This window comes from Salvelinus fontinalis, chromosome 41 (assembly GCF_029448725.1).
Source record: "Salvelinus fontinalis isolate EN_2023a chromosome 41, ASM2944872v1, whole genome shotgun sequence".
Classification (NCBI taxonomy): domain Eukaryota; kingdom Metazoa; phylum Chordata; class Actinopteri; order Salmoniformes; family Salmonidae; genus Salvelinus; species Salvelinus fontinalis.
The window spans coordinates 8,829,614-8,850,679 of record NC_074705.1 but is presented as its reverse complement, the minus strand read 5'-3'; the positions used below and the strand labels follow the sequence as shown (position 1 = coordinate 8,850,679).

At 43.2% G+C, this 21,066-nt stretch overlaps 1 protein-coding gene across 1 annotated transcript in view; it reads right to left on the bottom strand.

Moving 5' to 3' along the window:
• Positions 1–20,705, bottom strand: part of slc2a2 (solute carrier family 2 member 2) — a 124,066-nt gene extending 103,361 nt beyond the window's left edge. The window contains exons 1-8 of the mRNA XM_055908686.1: positions 20,481–20,705; positions 18,517–18,612; positions 18,242–18,441; positions 17,969–18,093; positions 16,598–16,713; positions 15,811–15,973; positions 13,736–13,842; positions 12,642–12,722 (exon numbers count right to left, since the gene is read on the bottom strand). Of these exons, the coding sequence (XP_055764661.1) occupies positions 12,642–12,722; positions 13,736–13,842; positions 15,811–15,973; positions 16,598–16,713; positions 17,969–18,093; positions 18,242–18,441; positions 18,517–18,612; positions 20,481–20,567 (975 nt within the window). The 5' untranslated portion in view covers positions 20,568–20,705. The remainder of the gene's footprint in view (positions 1–12,641; positions 12,723–13,735; positions 13,843–15,810; positions 15,974–16,597; positions 16,714–17,968; positions 18,094–18,241; positions 18,442–18,516; positions 18,613–20,480) is intronic.
• Between the last annotated feature and the right edge of the window lie 361 nt (positions 20,706–21,066).

The window sequence follows — 21,066 nt, the reverse complement described above, 5'->3', positions numbered from 1 at the left end:
AGTTGTTCCCTCTCTCTCAGTAATTCACAGTGTTGATTCCAGACAGTTGTTCTCTCTCTCTCTCAGTAACTCACAGTGTTGATTCCAGACAGTTGTTCCCTCTCTCTCAGTAACTCACAATGTTGATTCCAGACAGTTGTTCTCTCTCTCTCCCAGTAACTCACATCATTGATTCCAGACAGTTGTTCCCTCTAGCTCAGTAACTCACAGTGTTGATCCCAGACAGTTGTTCCATCTCTCTCAGTAATTCACAGTGTTGATTCCAGACAGTTGTTCTCTCTCTCTCTCAGTAACTCACAGTGTTGATTCCAAACAGTTGTTCCCTCTCTCTCAGTAACTCACAATGTTGATTCCAGACAGTTGTTCCCTCTAGCTCAGTAACTCACAGTGTTGATTCCAGACAGTTGTTCCCTCTCTCTCTCTCACATTATTAATTCCAGACAGTTGTTCTCTCTCTCTCAGTAACTCACATTATTGATTCCAGACAGTTGTTCCCTCTTTCTCAGTAACTCACAGTGTTGATTCCAGACAGTTGTTCCATCTCTCTATCAGTAACTCACAGTGTTGATTCCAGACAGTTGTTCCCTCTCTCTCAGTAACTCACATTTTTTATTCCAGACAGTTGTTCCCTCTTTCTCAGTAACTCACAGTGTTGATTCCAGACAGTTGTTCCCTATCTCTTAATAACTCAGTGTTGATTCCAGACAGTTGTTCCCTCTCTCTCAGTAACTCAGTGTTGATTCCAAACAGTTGTCCCCTTTCTCTCTCAGTAACTCACAGAGTTGATTCCAGACAGTTGTTCCCTCTCTCTCTCAGTAACTCACAGAGTTGATTCCAGACAGTTGTTCCCTCTCTCTCAGTGACTCACAGTGTTGATTCCAGACAGTTGTTCCCTCTCTCTCAGTAACTCACAGCGTTGATTCCAGACAGTTGTTCCCTCTCTCTCAATAACTCACAGTGTTGATTCCAGACAGTTGTTCCCTCTCTCTCAGTAACTCACAGTGTTGATTCCAGACAGTTGTTCCCTCTCTCTCAATAACTCAGTGTTGATTCCAGACAGTTGTTCCCTCTCTCTCAGTAACTCAGTGTTGATTCCAGACAGTTGTTCCCTCTCTCGCAGTAACTCACAGTGTTGATTCCAGACAGTTGTTCCCTCTCTCTCTCAGTAACTCACAGAGTTGATTCCAGACAGTTGTTCCCTCTCTCTCAGTAACTCAGTGTTGATTCCAGACAGTTGTTCCCTCACTCTCAGTAACTCAGTGTTGATTCCAGACAGTTGTTCCCTCACTCTCAGTAACTCAGTGTTGATTCCGGACAGTTGTTCCCTCTCTCTCAGTAACTCACAGTGTTGATTCCAGACAGTTGTTCCCTCTCTCTCTCAGTAACTCAGCGTTGATTCCAGACAGTTGTTCTCTCTCTCTAAGTAACTCACAGTGTTGATTCCAGACAGTTGTTCTCTCTCTCTCCCAGTAACTCACAGTGTTGATTCCAGACAGTTGTTCCCTCTCTCTCAGTAACTCACAGTGTTGATTCCAGACAGTTGTTCCCTCTCTCTCAGTAACTCACAGTGTTGATTCCAGACAGTTGTTCCCTCTCTCTCAGTAACTCACAGTGTTGATTCCAGACAGTTGTTCCCTCTAGCTCAGTGACTCACAGTGTTGATTCCAGACAGTTGTTCCCTCTCTCTCTCTCAGTAACTCACATTATTAATTCCAGATATTTGTTCCCTCTCTCTCAGTAACTCATAGTGTTGATTCCAGACAGTTGTTCCCTCTCTCTCAGTAACTCACAGTGTTGATTCCAGACAGTTGTTCCCTATCTCTCAATAACTCCGTGTTGATTCCAGACAGTTGTTCCCTCTCTCTCAGTAACTCATTGTTGATTCCAGACAGTTGTTCCCTCTCTCTCTCAGTAACTCACAGAGTTGATTCCAGACAGTTGTTCCCTCTCTCTCTCAGTAACTCACAGATTTGATTCCAGACAGTTGTTCCCTCTCTCTCAGTAACTCACAGTGTTGATTCCAGACAGTTGTTCCCTCTCTCGCAGTAACTCACAGTGTTGATTCCAAACAGTTGTTCCCTCTCTCTCAGTATCTCACAGTGTTGATTCCAGACAGTTGTTCCCTCTCTCTCAGTAACTCACAGTGTTGTTTCCAGACAGTTGTTCCCTCTCTCGCAGTAACTCACAGTGTTGATTCCAAACAGTTGTTCCCTCTCTCTCAGTATCTCACAGTGTTGATTCCAGACAGTTGTTCCCTCTCTCTCAGTAACTCACAGTGTTGATTCCAGACAGTTGTTCCCTCTCTCTCTCAGTAACTCAGTGTTGATTCCAGACAGTTGTTCCCTCTCTCTCAGTAACTCACAGTGTTGATTCCAGACAGTTGTTCCCTATCTCTCAATAACTCAGTGTTGATTCCAGACAGGTTCCCTCTCTCTCAGTAACTCAGTGTTGATTCCAGACAGTTGTTCCCTCTCTCTCTCAGTAACTCACAGAGTTGATTCCAGACAGTTGTTCCCTCTCTCTCAGTAACTCAGTGTTGATTCCAGACAGTTGTTCCCTCACTCTCAGTAACTCAGTGTTGATTACAGACAGTTGTTCCCTCACTCTCAGTAACTCAGTGTTGATTCCGGACAGTTGTTCCCTCTCTCTCAGTAACTCACAGTGTTGATTCCAGACAGTTGTTCCCTCTCTCTCTCAGTAACTCAGCGTTGATTCCAGACAGTTGTTCTCTCTCTCTAAGTAACTCACAGTGTTGATTCCAGACAGTTGTTCTCTCTCTCTCCCAGTAACTCACAGTGTTGATTCCAGACAGTTGTTCCCTCTCTCTCAGTAACTCACAGTGTTGATTCCAGACAGTTGTTCCCTCTCTCTCAGTAACTCACAGTGTTGATTCCAGACAGTTGTTCCCTCTCTCTCAGTAACTCACAGTGTTGATTCCAGACAGTTGTTCCCTCTAGCTCAGTGACTCATAGTGTTGATTCCAGACAGTTGTTCCCTCTCTCTCTCTCAGTAACTCACATTATTAATTCCAGATATTTGTTCCCTCTCTCTCAGTAACTCATAGTGTTGATTCCAGACAGTTGTTCCCTCTCTCTGAATAACTCAGTGTTGATTCCAGACAGTTGTTCCCTATCTCTCAATAACTCCGTGTTGATTCCAGACAGTTGTTCCCTCTCTCTCAGTAACTCACAGTGTTGATTCCAGACAGTTGTTCCCTATCTCTCAATAACTCAGTGTTGATTCCAGACAGTTGTTCCCTCTCTCTCAGTAACTCAGTGTTGATTCCAGACAGTTGTTCCCTCTCTCTCAGTAACTCACAGTGTTGATTCCAGACAGTTGTTCCCTCTCTCTCTCAGTAACTCACAGAGTTGATTCCAGACAGTTGTTCCCTCTCTCTCAGTAACTCAGTGTTGATTCCAGACAGTTGTTCCCTCTAGCTCAGTAACTCACAGTGTTGATTCCAGACAGTTGTTCCCTCTCTCTCAGTATTTCACAGTGTTGATTCCAGACAGTTGTTCTCTCTCTCTCTCAGAAAACTCACAGTGTTGATTCCAGACAGTTGTTCCCTCTCTCTCAGTAACTCACAATGTTGATTCCAGACAGTTGTTCTCTCTCTCTCCCAGTAACTCACATCATTGATTCCAGACAGTTGTTCTCTCTCTCTCTCAGTAACTCACAGTGTTGATTCCAAACAGTTGTTCCCTCTCTCTCAGTAACTCACAGTGTTGATTCCAGACAGTTGTTCCCTCTAGCTCAGTAACTCACAGTGTTGATTCCAGACAGTTGTTCCCTCTCTCTCTCTCATTAACTCACATTATTAATTCCAGACAGTTGTTCTCTCTCTCTCAGTAACTCACATTATTGATTCCAGACAGTTGTTCCGTCTCTATCAGTAACTCACAGTGTTGATTCCTGACAGTTGTTCCCTCTCTCTCAGTAACTCACATTTTTTATTCCAGACAGTTGTTCCCTCTTTCTCAGTAACTCACAGTGTTGATTCCAGACAGTTGTTCCATCTCTCTCTCAGTAACTCAGTGTTGATTCCAGACAGTTGTTCCCTCTCTCTCAGTAACCCACAGTGTTGATTCCAGACAGTTGTTCCCTATCTCTTAATAACTCAGTGTTGATTCCATACAGTTGTTCCCTCTCTCTCAGTAACTCACAGTGTTGATTCCAGACAGTTGTTCCCTCTCTCTCTCAGTAACTCAGCGTTGATTCCAGACAGTTGTTCTCTCTCTCTAAGTAACTCACAGTGTTGATTCCAGACAGTTGTTCTCTCTCTCTCCCAGTAACTCACAGTGTTGATTCCAGACAGTTGTTCCCTCTCTCTCAGTAACTCACAGTGTTGATTCCAGACAGTTGTTCCCTCTCTCTCAGTAACTCACAGTGTTGATTCCAGACAGTTGTTCCCTCTCTCTCAGTAACTCACAGTGTTGATTCCAGACAGTTGTTCCCTCTAGCTCAGTGACTCACAGTGTTGATTCCAGACAGTTGTTCCCTCTCTCTCTCTCAGTAACTCACATTATTAATTCCAGATATTTGTTCCCTCTCTCTCAGTAACTCATAGTGTTGATTCCAGACAGTTGTTCCCTCTCTCTCAGTAACTCACAGTGTTGATTCCAGACAGTTGTTCCCTATCTCTCAATAACTCCGTGTTGATTCCAGACAGTTGTTCCCTCTCTCTCAGTAACTCAGTGTTGATTCCAGACAGTTGTTCCCTCTCTCTCTCAGTAACTCACAGAGTTGATTCCAGACAGTTGTTCCCTCTCTCTCTCAGTAACTCACAGAGTTGATTCCAGACAGTTGTTCCCTCTCTCTCAGTAACTCACAGTGTTGATTCCAGACAGTTGTTCCCTCTCTCGCAGTAACTCACAGTGTTGATTCCAAACAGTTGTTCCCTCTCTCTCAGTATCTCACAGTTTTGATTCCAGACAGTTGTTCCCTCTCTCTCAGTAACTCACAGTGTTGATTCCAGACAGTTGTTCCCTCTCTCGCAGTAACTCACAGTGTTGATTCCAAACAGTTGTTCCCTCTCTCTCAGTATCTCACAGTGTTGATTCCAAACAGTTGTTCCCTCTCTCTCAGTAACTCACAGTGTTGATTCCAGACAGTTGTTCCCTCTCTCTCTCAGTAACTCACAGTGTTGATTCCAGACAGTTGTTCCCTCTCTCTCAGTAACTCACAGTGTTGATTCCAGACAGCTGTTCCCTATCTCTCAATAACTCAATGTTGATTCCAGACAGTTGTTCCCTCTCTCTCAGTAACTCAGTGTTGATTCCAGACAGTTGTTCCCTCTCTCTCAGTAACTCACAGTGTTGATTCCAGACAGTTGTTCCCTCTCTCTCTCAGTAACTCACAGAGTTGATTCCAGACAGTTGTTCCCTCTCTCTCAGTAACTCAGTGTTGATTCCAGACAGTTGTTCCCTCTAGCTCAGTAACTCACAGTGTTGATTCCAGACAGTTGTTCCCTCTCTCTCAGTAATTCACAGTGTTGATTCCAGACAGTTGTTCTCTCTCTCTCTCAGTAACTCACAGTGTTGATTCCAGACAGTTGTTCCCTCTCTCTCAGTAACTCACAATGTTGATTCCAGACAGTTGTTCTCTCTCTCTCCCAGTAACTCACATCATTGATTCCAGACAGTTGTTCTCTCTCTCTCTCAGTAACTCACAGTGTTGATTCCAAACAGTTGTTCCCTCTCTCTCAGTAACTCACAGTGTTGATTCCAGACAGTTGTTCCCTCTAGCTCAGTAACTCACAGTGTTGATTCCAGACAGTTGTTCCCTCTCTCTCTCTCATTAACTCACATTATTAATTCCAGACAGTTGTTCTCTCTCTCTCAGTAACTCACATTATTGATTCCAGACAGTTGTTCCCTCTCTCTCAGTAACCCACAGTGTTGATTCCAGACAGTTGTTCCCTATCTCTCAATAACTCAGTGTTGATTCCAGACAGTTGTTCCCTCTCTCTCAGTAACTCAGTGTTGATTCCAGACAGTTGTTCCCTCTCTCTCAGTAACTCACAGTGTTGATTCCAGACAGTTGTTCCCTCTCTCTCTCAGTAACTCACAGAGTTGATTCCAGACAGTTGTTCCCTCTCTCTCAGTAACTCAGTGTTGATTCCAGACAGTTGTTCCCTCTAGCTCAGTAACTCACAGTGTTGATTCCAGACAGTTGTTCCCTCTCTCTCAGTAATTCACAGTGTTGATTCCAGACAGTTGTTCTCTCTCTCTCTCAGTAACTCACAGTGTTGATTCCAGACAGTTGTTCCCTCTCTCTCAGTAACTCACAATGTTGATTCCAGACAGTTGTTCTCTCTCTCTCCCAGTAACTCACATCATTGATTCCAGACAGTTGTTCTCTCTCTCTCTCAGTAACTCACAGTGTTGATTCCAAACAGTTGTTCCCTCTCTCTCAGTAACTCACAGTGTTGATTCCAGACAGTTGTTCCCTCTAGCTCAGTAACTCACAGTGTTGATTCCAGACAGTTGTTCCCTCTCTCTCTCTCATTAACTCACATTATTAATTCCAGACAGTTGTTCTCTCTCTCTCAGTAACTCACATTATTGATTCGAGACAGTTGTTCCGTCTCTATCAGTAACTCACAGTGTTGATTCCAGACAGTTGTTCCATCTCTCTCTCAGTAACTCAGTGTTGATTCCAGACAGTTGTTCCCTCTCTCTCAGTAACCCACAGTGTTGATTCCAGACAGTTGTTCCCTATCTCTTAATAACTCAGTGTTGATTCCATACAGTTGTTCCCTCTCTCTCAGTAACTCACAGTGTTGATTCCAGACAGTTGTTCCCTCTCTCTCTCAGTAACTCAGCGTTGATTCCAGACAGTTGTTCTCTCTCTCTAAGTAACTCACAGTGTTGATTCCAGACAGTTGTTCTCTCTCTCTCCCAGTAACTCACAGTGTTGATTCCAGACAGTTGTTCCCTCTCTCTCAGTAACTCACAGTGTTGATTCCAGACAGTTGTTCTCTCTCTCTCTCAGTAACTCACAGTGTTGATTCCAGACAGTTGTTCCCTCTCTCTCAGTAACTCACAATGTTGATTCCAGACAGTTGTTCTCTCTCTCTCCCAGTAACTCACATCATTGATTCCAGACAGTTGTTCTCTCTCTCTCTCAGTAACTCACAGTGTTGATTCCAAACAGTTGTTCCCTCTCTCTCAGTAACTCACAGTGTTGATTCCAGACAGTTGTTCCCTCTAGCTCAGTAACTCACAGTGTTGATTCCAGACAGTTGTTCCCTCTCTCTCTCTCATTAACTCACATTATTAATTCCAGACAGTTGTTCCCTCTCTCTCAGTAACTCACATTTTTTATTCCAGACAGTTGTTCCGTCTCTATCAGTAACTCACAGTGTTGATTCCAGACAGTTGTTCCATCTCTCTCTCAGTAACTCAGTGTTGATTCCAGACAGTTGTTCCCTCTCTCTCAGTAACCCACAGTGTTGATTCCAGACAGTTGTTCCCTATCTCTTAATAACTCAGTGTTGATTCCATACAGTTGTTCCCTCTCTCTCAGTAACTCACAGTGTTGATTCCAGACAGTTGTTCCCTCTCTCTCTCAGTAACTCAGCGTTGATTCCAGACAGTTGTTCTCTCTCTCTAAGTAACTCACAGTGTTGATTCCAGACAGTTGTTCTCTCTCTCTCCCAGTAACTCACAGTGTTGATTCCAGACAGTTGTTCCCTCTCTCTCAGTAACTCACAGTGTTGATTCCAGACAGTTGTTCCCTCTCTCTCAGTAACTCACAGTGTTGATTCCAGACAGTTGTTCCCTCTCTCTCAGTAACTCACAGTGTTGATTCCAGACAGTTGTTCCCTCTAGCTCAGTGACTCACAGTGTTGATTCCAGACAGTTGTTCCCTCTCTCTCTCTCAGTAACTCACATTATTAATTCCAGATATTTGTTCCCTCTCTCTCAGTAACTCATAGTGTTGATTCCAGACAGTTGTTCCCTCTCTCTCAGTAACTCACAGTGTTGATTCCAGACAGTTGTTCCCTATCTCTCAATAACTCCGTGTTGATTCCAGACAGTTGTTCCCTCTCTCTCAGTAACTCAGTGTTGATTCCAGACAGTTGTTCCCTCTCTCTCTCAGTAACTCACAGAGTTGATTCCAGACAGTTGTTCCCTCTCTCTCTCAGTAACTCACAGAGTTGATTCCAGACAGTTGTTCCCTCTCTCTCAGTAACTCACAGTGTTGATTCCAGACAGTTGTTCCCTCTCTCGCAGTAACTCACAGTGTTGATTCCAAACAGTTGTTCCCTCTCTCTCAGTATCTCACAGTGTTGATTCCAGACAGTTGTTCCCTCTCTCTCAGTAACTCACAGTGTTGATTCCAGACAGTTGTTCCCTCTCTCGCAGTAACTCACAGTGTTGATTCCAAACAGTTGTTCCCTCTCTCTCAGTATCTCACAGTGTTGATTCCAGACAGTTGTTCCCTCTCTCTCAGTAACTCACAATGTTGATTCCAGACAGTTGTTCTCTCTCTCTCCCAGTAACTCACATCATTGATTCCAGACAGTTGTTCTCTCTCTCTCTCAGTAACTCACAGTGTTGATTCCAAACAGTTGTTCCCTCTCTCTCAGTAACTCACAGTGTTGATTCCAGACAGTTGTTCCCTCTAGCTCAGTAACTCACAGTGTTGATTCCAGACAGTTGTTCCCTCTCTCTCTCTCATTAACTCACATTATTAATTCCAGACAGTTGTTCTCTCTCTCTCAGTAACTCACATTATTGATTCCAGACAGTTGTTCCGTCTCTATCAGTAACTCACATTTTTTATTCCAGACAGTTGTTCCCTCTTTCTCAGTAACTCACAGTGTTGATTCCAGACAGTTGTTCCATCTCTCTCTCAGTAACTCAGTGTTGATTCCAGACAGTTGTTCCCTCTCTGTAACCCACAGTGTTGATTCCAGACAGTTGTTCCCTATCTCTTAATAACTCAGTGTTGATTCCATACAGTTGTTCTCTCTCTCTCAGTAACTCACAGTGTTGATTCCAGACAGTTGTTCCCTCTCTCTCTCAGTAACTCAGCGTTGATTCCAGACAGTTGTTCTCTCTCTCTAAGTAACTCACAGTGTTGATTCCAGACAGTTGTTCTCTCTCTCTCCCAGTAACTCACAGTGTTGATTCCAGACAGTTGTTCCCTCTCTCTCAGTAACTCACAGTGTTGATTCCAGACAGTTGTTCCCTCTCTCTCAGTAACTCACAGTGTTGATTCCAGACAGTTGTTCCCTCTCTCTCAGTAACTCACAGTGTTGATTCCAGACAGTTGTTCCCTCTAGCTCAGTGACTCACAGTGTTGATTCCAGACAGTTGTTCCCTCTCTCTCTCTCAGTAACTCACATTATTAATTCCAGATATTTGTTCCCTCTCTCTCAGTAACTCATAGTGTTGATTCCAGACAGTTGTTCCCTCTCTCTCAGTAACTCACAGTGTTGATTCCAGACAGTTGTTCCCTATCTCTCAATAACTCCGTGTTGATTCCAGACAGTTGTTCCCTCTCTCTCAGTAACTCAGTGTTGATTCCAGACAGTTGTTCCCTCTCTCTCTCAGTAACTCACAGAGTTGATTCCAGACAGTTGTTCCCTCTCTCTCTCAGTAACTCACAGAGTTGATTCCAGACATTTGTTCCCTCTCTCTCAGTAACTCACAGTGTTGATTCCAGACAGTTGTTCCCTCTCTCGCAGTAACTCACAGTGTTGATTCCAAACAGTTGTTCCCTCTCTCTCAGTATCTCACAGTGTTGATTCCAGACAGTTGTTCCCTCTCTCTCAGTAACTCACAGTGTTGATTCCAGACAGTTGTTCCCTCTCTCGCAGTAACTCACAGTGTTGATTCCAAACAGTTGTTCCCTCTCTCTCAGTATCTCACAGTGTTGATTCCAGACAGTTGTTCCCTCTCTCTCAGTAACTCACAGTGTTGATTCCAGACAGTTGTTCCCTCTCTCTCTCAGTAACTCACAGTGTTGATTCCAGACAGTTGTTCCCTCTCTCTCAGTAACTCACAGTGTTGATTCCAGACAGTTGTTCCCTATCTCTCAATAACTCAATGTTGATTCCAGACAGTTGTTCCCTCTCTCTCAGTAACTCAGTGTTGATTCCAGACAGTTGTTCCCTCTCTCTCAGTAACTCACAGTGTTGATTCCAGACAGTTGTTCCCTCTCTCTCTCAGTAACTCACAGAGTTGATTCCAGACAGTTGTTCCCTCTCTCTCAGTAACTCAGTGTTGATTCCAGACAGTTGTTCCCTCTAGCTCAGTAACTCACAGTGTTGATTCCAGACAGTTGTTCCCTCTCTCTCAGTAATTCACAGTGTTGATTCCAGACAGTTGTTCTCTCTCTCTCTCAGTAACTCACAGTGTTGATTCCAGACAGTTGTTCCCTCTCTCTCAGTAACTCACAATGTTGATTCCAGACAGTTGTTCTCTCTCTCTCCCAGTAACTCACATCATTGATTCCAGACAGTTGTTCTCTCTCTCTCTCAGTAACTCACAGTGTTGATTCCAAACAGTTGTTCCCTCTCTCTCAGTAACTCACAGTGTTGATTCCAGACAGTTGTTCCCTCTAGCTCAGTAACTCACAGTGTTGATTCCAGACAGTTGTTCCCTCTCTCTCTCTCATTAACTCACATTATTAATTCCAGACAGTTGTTCTCTCTCTCTCAGTAACTCACATTATTGATTCCAGACAGTTGTTCCGTCTCTATCAGTAACTCACAGTGTTGATTCCAGACAGTTGTTCCCTCTCTCTCAGTAACTCACATTTTTTATTCCAGACAGTTGTTCCCTCTTTCTCAGTAACTCACAGTGTTGATTCCAGACAGTTGTTCCATCTCTCTCTCAGTAACTCAGTGTTGATTCCAGACAGTTGTTCCCTCTCTCTCAGTAACCCACAGTGTTGATTCCAGACAGTTGTTCCCTATCTCTTAATAACTCAGTGTTGATTCCATACAGTTGTTCCCTCTCTCTCAGTAACTCAGTGTTGATTCCAAACAGTTGTCCCCTTTCTCTCTCAGTAACTCACAGAGTTGATTCCAGACAGTTGTTCCCTCTCTCTCTCAGTAACTCACAGAGTTGATTCCAGACAGTTGTTCCCTCTCTCTCAGTGACTCACAGTGTTGATTCCAGACAGTTGTTCCCTCTCTCTCAGTAACTCACAGCGTTGATTCCAGACAGTTGTTCCCTCTCTCTCAATAACTCACAGTGTTGATTCCAGACAGTTGTTCCCTCTCTCTCAGTAACTCAGTGTTGATTCCAGACAGTTGTTCCCTCTCTCTCAATAACTCAGTGTTGATTCCAGACAGTTGTTCCCTCTCTCTCAGTAACTCAGTGTTGATTCCAGACAGTTGTTCCCTCTCTCTCAGTAACTCACAGTGTTGATTCCAGACAGTTGTTCCCTCTCTCTCTCAGTAACTCACAGAGTTGATTCCAGACAGTTGTTCCCTCTCTCTCAGTAACTCAGTGTTGATTCCAGACAGTTGTTCCCTCACTCTCAGTAACTCAGTGTTGATTACAGACAGTTGTTCCCTCACTCTCAGTAACTCAGTGTTGATTCCGGACAGTTGTTCCCTCTCTCTCAGTAACTCACAGTGTTGATTCCAGACAGTTGTTCCCTCTCTCTCTCAGTAACTCAGCGTTGATTCCAGACAGTTGTTCTCTCTCTCTAAGTAACTCACAGTGTTGATTCCAGACAGTTGTTCCCTCTCTCTCAGTTACTCACAGCGTTGATTCAAGACAGTTGTTCTCTCTCTCTCAGTTACTCACAGTGTTGATTCCAGACAGTTGTTCCCTCTCTCTCAGTACCTCACAGTGTTGATTCCAGACAGTTGTTCTCTCTCTCTCAGTAACTCAGTGTTGATTCCAGACAGTTGTTCCCTCTCTCTCAGTACCTCACAGTGTTGATTCCAGACAGTTGTTCTCTCTCTCTCAGTAACTCAGTGTTGATTCCAGACAGTTGTTCCCTCTCTCTCAGTACCTCACAGAGTTGATTCCAGACAGTTGTTCTCTCTCTCTCAGTAACTCAGTGTTGATTCCAGACAGTTGTTCCCTCTCTCTCAGTAACTCAGTGTTGATTCCAAACAGTTGTCCCCTTTCTCTCTCAGTAACTCACAGTGTTGATTCCAGACAGTTGTTCCCTCTCTCTCAGTACCTCACAGAGTTGATTCCAGACAGTTGTTCCCTCTCTCTCAGTACCTCACAGTGTTGATTCCAGACAGTTGTTCTCTCTCTCTCAGTAAATCAGTGTTGATTCCAGACAGTTGTTCTCTCTCTCTCAGTAACTCAGCGTTGATTCCAGACAGTTGTTCCCTCGCTCTCAGTTACTCACAGTGTTGATTCCAGACAGTTGTTCTCTCTCTCTCAGTAACTCACAGTGTTGATTCCAGACAGTTGTTCCCTCTCTCTCAGTAATTCACAGTGTTGATTCCAGACAGTTGTTCCCTCTCTCTCAGTAACTCATAGTGTTGATTCCAGACAGTTGTTCCCTCTCTCTCAGTTACTCACAGTGTTGATTCCAGACAGTTGTTCCCTCTCTCTCAGTTACTCACAGTGTTGATTCCAGACAGTTGTTCTCTCTCTCTCAGTAACTCACAGTGTTGATTCCAGACAGTTGTTCTCTCTCTCTCAGTTACTCACAGCGTTGATTCCAGACAGTTGTTGTGAGAGATGCATCATCAGGGCTACAAACAGCTGCTGCCTGTAGAGAGACGACCGCACCTAGAAGACCACAGACATATTACAGCGTTAATACGGGACTACAGACACATATCTCACTATTAATAAAGGACTATAGGACTACAGAAACATATCACAATATTAATACATGACTACAGGACTACAGACACACATCACATTATTAAATCAGGACTACAGACACATAACACATTATTAATACAGGACTACAGACACACATCACATTACTAATACAGGACTACAGACACATATCACATTATTAATACAGGACTACAGACACATATCACATTACTAATACAGGACTACAGACACATATCACACTGTTAGTACAGGACTACAGACACATAACACATTATTAATACAGGACTACAGACACATATCACACTGTTAGTACAGGACTACAGACACATAACACATTATTAATACAGGACTACAGACACATATCACATTATTAATACAAGACTACAGACACATAACACATTATTAATACAGGACTACAGACACATATCACATTATTAATACAGGACTACAGACACATAACACATTATTAACACAGGACTACAGACACATATCACACTGTTAGTACAGGACTACAGACACATAACACATTATTAATACAGGACTACAGACACATATCACACTGTTAATACAGGACTACAGACACATAACACATTATTAATACAGGACTACAGACACATAACACATTATTAATACAGGACTACAGACACATAACACATCATTAATACAGGATTACAGACACATAACACACTATTAATACAGGACTACAGACACATAACACATTATTAGTACAGGACTACAGACACATAACACACTATTAATACAGGACTACAGACACATAACACATTATTAATACAGGATTACAGACACATAACACACTGTTAATACAGGACTACAGACACATATCACATTATTAATACAGGATTACAGACATATATCACATTATTAATACAGGACCAGACCGACATGGATTAGACAGCTATAGACCAGATGTTCAGTAGACTAGATATTGAACGTACCAGGACGGCGATAGAAACTTGCACCTCCTTCTCCACCTCCTCCTTCTCCCTCCTCATCTCCTCCAGTTCAGCTGATGGGTCATACTCTCCCTTCAGACGGCGCAGACCTACAAACGCACACACACACATCAAGTGTGTATTTTGGACACACCTACTCATTCAAGGGTTTTTATTTATTTATACTATTTTCTACATTGTAGAACAATAGTGAAGACATCAAAACTATGAAATAACAGTAACCACAAAAGTTTTAAACAAATCTAAATATATTTTTGATTCTTCAAAGTAGCCACCCTGTCACGATCGTCTTCTTGAAAGTGAGTGGACCAAGGCGCAGCGTGTGGAAAATACATCTTCTTTTATTTAGAAGAGAGAGAAAACACGAAACGAAACACTATACATAAACTGAAACAAAACAACAAACGACCGTGAAGCTACAAACGTTAGTGCACACACAAGCTACAAACGTTCAACATAGACAAAGACAATTACCCACCAAAACCCAAATGCCTATGGCTGCCTTAAATATGGCTCTCAATCAGAGACAATAAACCACAGCTGTCTCTAATTGAGAACCAATCTAGGCAGCCATAGACATACAAACACCTAGACAAGACACTGCCCCATTAAACATACAAACCCCTAGACAAACCAAAACACATACATCCTCATGTCACACCCTGACCTAACTAAAATAATAATGAAAACAAAGATAACTAAGGCCAGGGTGTGACACACCCTTTGCCTTGATGACAGCTTTGCACACTCTTGGCATTCTCTCAACCAGCTTCACCTGGAATGCTTTTCCAACAGTGTTTTCCAACAGGAGTTCCCACATATGCTGAGCACTGCTTTTTCTTTACTCTGCGGTCCAACTCATCCCAAACCATCTCAATTTGGTAGAGGTCGGGTGATTGTGGAGGCCAGGCCATCTGATGCAGCACTTACACAGCCTGGAGGTGTGTTGGGTCATTGTCCTGTTGAAAAACAAATGATAGTCCCACTATGCACAAACCAGATGGGATGGCGTATCACTGCAGAATGCTGTGGTAGCCTTGCTGGTTAAGTGTGCCTTGACTTCTAAATAAATCACAGACAGTGTCACCAGCAAAGCACCCACACCTCCATGCTTCACGATGGGGAGATCGTCCGTTCACCTACTCTGCGTCTCACAAAGACACGGCAGTTGGAAACTAAAATCGCAAATTTGGACTCATCAGACCAAAGTACAGATTTCCATCGGTTTAATGTCCATCACTCGTGTTTCTTGGCCCAAGCAAGTCCCTTCTTCTTATTGGTGTCCTTTAGTAGGAGTTTCTTTGCAGCAATTTGACCATGAAGGCCTGATTCACGCAGTCTCCTCTGAACAGTTGATGTTGAGATGTCTGTTACTTGAACTCTGTGAAGCATTTATTTGGGCTGCAATTTCTGAGGCTGGTAACTCTAATGAACTTATCCTCTGCAGCAGAGGTAACTCTGGGTCTTCCTTTCCTGTGGTGGTCCTCATGAGATACAGTTTCATCATAGCGCTTGATGGTTTTTGTGACTGCACTTAAAGATACTTTCCGTATTGACTGACCTCCATGTTTTAAAGTAATGATGGACTGTTGTTTCTCTTTGCTTATTTGAGCTGTTCTTGGACTTATTATTTTACCAAATAGGGCAATCTTCTGTATAACCCCTACCTTGTCAAAACACAACTGATTGGCGCATTAAGAAGGAAATAAATTCCACAAATTAACTTTTAACAAGGCACACTTGTTAATTGAAATGCATTACAGGTGACTACCTCATGAAGCTGGTTGAGAGAATGCCATGAGTGTGGAAAGCTGTCCTGAAGGAAAAGAGTGGCTACTCTGAAGAATCTCAAATATAAAATATATTTTGATTTGTTTAACCTTTTTTGATTACTACATGATTCAATATTTGTTATTTCATAGTGTTGATGACTTCACTATTATTCTACAATGTAGAAAATAGAACAAATAAAGAAAAACCCTTGAATGAGTATGTGTCAAAACTTTTGACTGGTAATGTAATTTCTAAGAGAGAGCTGAGATGTCTACAGTACATACTCTTCTTAGCCTCCTCAACCATGCCTCTCTTGATGTAGAGGTATCTGGGACTCTCAGGACACAGTGGCAGCAGTAGAGACTGTAACACAGCAGGGGCTCCAGACAGACCCAGCAGCAGTGGCCAGTAGTAGTCATTACCCAGGAGGAACTCTAGACCTAGCACCTGGGGGACAGGGGGACAGAGATTAGGAATGAACATAGAGAGAGTCAGGGGGACAGATAATAGGGACGGACACAGAGAGAGACAGGGGGACAGAGATTAGGGGACGGACAGAGAGAGACAGAGGGACAGAGATTAGGGATGAACACAGACAGTGATGCGGGGATAGAGATTAGAGGACAGACAGTGACAGGAGGATTGAGATTAGATGACAGAAAGAGACAGGGGGATAGAGATTAGATGACAGAAAGAGACAGGGGAATAGAGATTAGAGGACAGACAGTGACAGGAGGATTGAGATTAGATGACAGAAAGAGACAGGGGGATAGAGATTAGATGACAGAAAGAGACAGGGGAATAGAGATTAGAGGACAGACAGTGACAGGGGGATAGAGATTAGAGGACAGACACATAAGTGTGTGTGTGTGTGTGTGTGTGTGTGTGTGTGTGTGTGTGTGTGTGTGTGTGTGTGTGTGTGTGTGTGTGTGTGTGTGTGTGTGTGTGTGTGTGTGTGTGTGTGTGCTTACATGTGTGTGTGTGTGTGTGTGTGTGTGTGTGTGTGTGCTTACATGTGTGTGTGTGTGTGTTCGTGTGTGTATGTGTGTGTGTGTGTGTGTGTGGTCTTACCTGACTCAGTAGTATACCAGTAACAGTAGCCAGTTGATGTAAGGTTCCCAGAGCTCCTCTGTAGGCCATGGGAGCTATCTCCCCTATATACATAGGAACTAACCCTGAGGACAGACCTGAGAGAGAGAGTGAAGGTGAGAGAGAAGGGGGAGATAGAGAGAGAGAGAAGGGGAGAGAGAAGGGGGAGATAGAAAGAGAGAGAAAGAAGGGGAGAGAGAAGGGGGGAGATAGAGAGAGAGATAGAGAGAGAGAATGGGAGAGAGAAGGGGGAGATAGGAAGAGAGAGATAGAAGGGGAGAGAGAAGGGGGAGATAGAGAGAGAGAAGGGGAGAGAGAAGGGGGGAGATAGAGAGAGAGAGAAGGGAGAGAGAGACAAACGTAAAATACCAAAAAATTGCATGGGCAGAATTAGGCTGATACCAGCTGATTATCAAAATCCAGGAAAGAGCCATTTAATTCTACAACCACCGAAAAGGAAGTGATTCCCAAACCTTATAAAACAAAGCCATCCCCTACAGAGAGATGAACCTGGAGAAGAGTCCCCTAAGTAAGCTGGTCCTGGGGATCTGTTCACAAACACAAACAGACCCCACATAGTCCCAGGACAGCAACATAGTTAGACCCAACCAAATCATGAGAAAACAAAAAGAGAATTACTTGACACATTGGAAAGAATTAATGAAAAAACTGAGCAAACTAGAATGCTATTTGGCCCTAAACAGAGAGTACACAGTGGCAGAATACCTGACCACTGTGACTTACCCAAACTTAAGGAAAGCCGTGACTATGTACAGACTCAGTGAGCATAGCCTTGCTATTGAGAAAGGCCGCCGTAGGCAGACCTGGCTCTCAAGAGAAGACAAGCTATGTGCTCACTGCCCACAAAATGAGGTGGAAACTGAGCTGCACTTCCTAACCTCCTGCCAAATGTGTACAATCACAGCAGCAAGATTTGTGACCTGTTGCCACAAGAAAAGGGCAACCAGTGAAGAACAAACACCATTGTTAATACAATCCATATTTATGTTGATTTATTTTATTTGTTGTACTTGAACTATTTACACATAATATGACATTTGAAATGTCTTTATTATTTTGGAACTTTTGTGAGTGTAATGTTGCCTGTTAATTTTATGTTGCCTGTTAAGTTTATTTCACTTTTGTTTATTATCCACTTCACTTTGCTTAGGCAATGTTATCATAGGTTTCCCATGCCAATAAAGCCCTTGAATTGAAATTGAATTGAGAAAGAGAAAGAGAGAGGAGAAGGGGGTGCTTGTAGTGATAAGGATGTACATAGTGGACAGAGCCTGGCCAAACACTTCCTTCCTGATGTGCTGTAGTGTGTGACTCAATGTATTGATAACTCACCACAGTAGAAACCCATTACACATCGTCCAGCGATGACCATGACGTGAGGTTTCCACATCTTAGCCATCACCATCAGTAGTCCTGCTATTACTGCTAACACATTCACCATCAACATGCCCTTCACCCTGCACAGACAGCATAGGCATTAGCTCAGTGGGCTAACACAGTCTTGTGACATACAGACGACCCGACTTCAAACCCAGTCACAAAAGCGCATTCCATTTCTTCTTGAGACAGATAGAGGAAGAGGGAGGTTCGGATGCTCACACACACCTTCCTCTCAGGTCTCCAATGAAGCCCACCAGGAAGGACGACACCACGCCCCCGATGGAGAAGATCGACACAGACAGAGACCAATACATGACCACAGAGGGATGCACTTCCTGCTTCTCTGTCTCTGTACCGTTCTCTGATAGGAGGAGAGGCTCCTCAGGGAGCACCCCCAGGGACCGCCCATAATGCTGCTCGATCACCTAGGAAACAAAGTAAAGGTTTATAATAGTACTTGCTGTTTACTCATTACTAAAATAAACAGTGTGTGTGTGTACCTTCTGTGGCGCATTGATGACGCCCAGGCTGTATCCGAACTGTAGAGAACCCAAGACTGCTGAAAACACCGCTAGGGCTAGAGTGCCTGTCAGCTGCTGTAGGACACACAGATATGAAAAGGTGCCTGTAATGCGCTGAGCTAGTGTGCAGGGAACCAGTTCAATGCACCATGCAGTCCCACCTGCTGTAAAATACTGATTATAACGGAGCAACAGAACATCTGCACATTACTCAGTGTTACTGTTTCCTGATTCAACTAATCAAGGGCTTGATATTTAGTTGACTAGTTGAATTAGGTGTGTGACACATGCTGTTCATAAAAATATATGGACATTTCTGCTCTGTCCAAAATTACAACCGACTGACTGCAGCATTACCACAAAAATGGAGGAGGCAAGTGGAAAGGTAGGGAGAAGGTAGGGAACTTGTTTGTTGGCCCTGCATTAAAGACCAAATTTGGCAACAAGAAAACCCTGTAATAATTACAAAAATACATCAGTTTTACTTGAGGACCAAAACGTTGACCGAGGCGTCATACAGGTTGCAAAATAGTTGGATGTACTGATTCCATGGCACATGGTCTATGAACTGAGACACACAACGTAGAGTTGTTTCATTTAAATGATCATAGAACATTCTTGAAACCAATAGAATGTTCTATAATTGGGGGATACAACCATCCCAGCTCTGCAGATTTTGCTGCGGAGAGACAGAATCATTATCTCACTTGTTCTTGTACTGCCCATACTGTATGTAGCTTGTTTTTGGTCGCAGATTCAGGAATGGCTAAACAATTGCTACATTTACTTGGAGCTAACTCTGCAAATAGCACTGCTGGGTGATTTGATAAGTCATAGTCAATCGATCAATAATATAATAATACTCTTATCAAAGGTGTTTATCTTTCATTTACAATCCGTAGAAACTACGAGAATAGAAAGGTTCAGAGCTGTGGTGAAACATCACACAGCGGAAAATCTTCGGCAGCTAGAAATCAAAACTGGTTGGTCTTCAGAGATAGATGGGAGGGGTTGAGGGTAGCTGAAGGATGGGACTAAAACAAACAAAATAGAACTAATGTCAAATATGCTGTCCATGAAATGTATGTAGTACGTATAAACTGGAAGTAGAAGCCTAAGTATTGTTGTCCATTAGTTTAATCCAATTAGGGGGTAGGCTTAGGAGAAAATAATAAAGAAGGAAAATATATTAAATAAAATATATGTTTAAAATAATATGTATTTACTAAAAAAATATATATTGGGGGTTGGAAATGATGCAGACAATTACAATGAAAGAAGCTACAATCTCTCCGTAATATTAAAGCTGCTTGGCCCCCTAACAAAGTAATAAAGGTGTGTCAATGATGGAATAAAACACATACTGCTTGCTGCTGTTCCTGTTACCAGATGTGTTTCTGTCAGAACTAAAAAACAGACGTCTAATATGATGAATCACTGATAGAACCAGCTCTCTCATGCCATCAAAAAATGAACTGTCAAATCAATGGTACTCTCCCTCGGTTCAATCACGACACGCGATGCACACGTACACGATGCACACGTTCAGGGGCGGCAGTGAGCCTAGTGGTTAGAGAGGTGGGCCAGTAACCGGAAAGGTTGCTGGATCAAATCCCTGAGCTGACAAGGTAAAAATCTGTCATTCCGCCCCTGAACAAGGCAGTTAACCCGATGTTCCATGGTAGGCTGTCATTGTAAATAAGAATGTGTTCTTATTGCCTAGTTAAATAAAGGTTCAATTAAATATGAACACACTCTCACACACACTCCTGTCCTTGTGTGTAGCTACAAAGTGTCAGTCAGGATTGAACTGTAGGAGCTTTTACTACATTATAAAACCAGCAACTTGGCTTTCAACATTTGTTTAGTAAATTGATTAGATACCTCAAAACGAGCATGTGTGTATGAGAGCTAGAGTGTGTACAAGTGTACGGAGAACTTACCTTTCCCGACTCCATGACGGGTTCAGAGTCTCGACACCAGCTCCAACAACACGACCTGATCACACACACACACAGCAGGGTAATCATCAATCGCTGGGATCACGCTGTGTCCATGCACTCATCTCCACATACACACGGCACTGGACAGAAAGACACACTGGAGCACAGCACCTCTCTATCTGTACACCTTACTGGTGGCCGTTTATCATTCATGTCATTAACATCATTACATCACGCATGGTGCCTAACACACTTCACCTCCTGTCTTAGGCTGTGTTTGCCACCCTGTTTTCATGGTGGTTAAACTCAGTGTAGTGATTAGTGAACACACACAGTGTCTGGGCTGGTATCCACTGTTCACACACAACCTGGTCATCCTGAGCTCAGCATATTTACATTTACATTTAAGTCATTTAGCAGACGCTCTTATCCAGAGCGACTTACAATTTGGAAAGTTTATACATATTCATCCTGGTCCCCCCGTGGGGAATGAACCCACAACCCTGGCATTGCAAGCGCCATGCTCTACCAACTGAGCCACACGGGACCACATATTGCCTCTAAATGAGGGGGAAGGTCTGACACT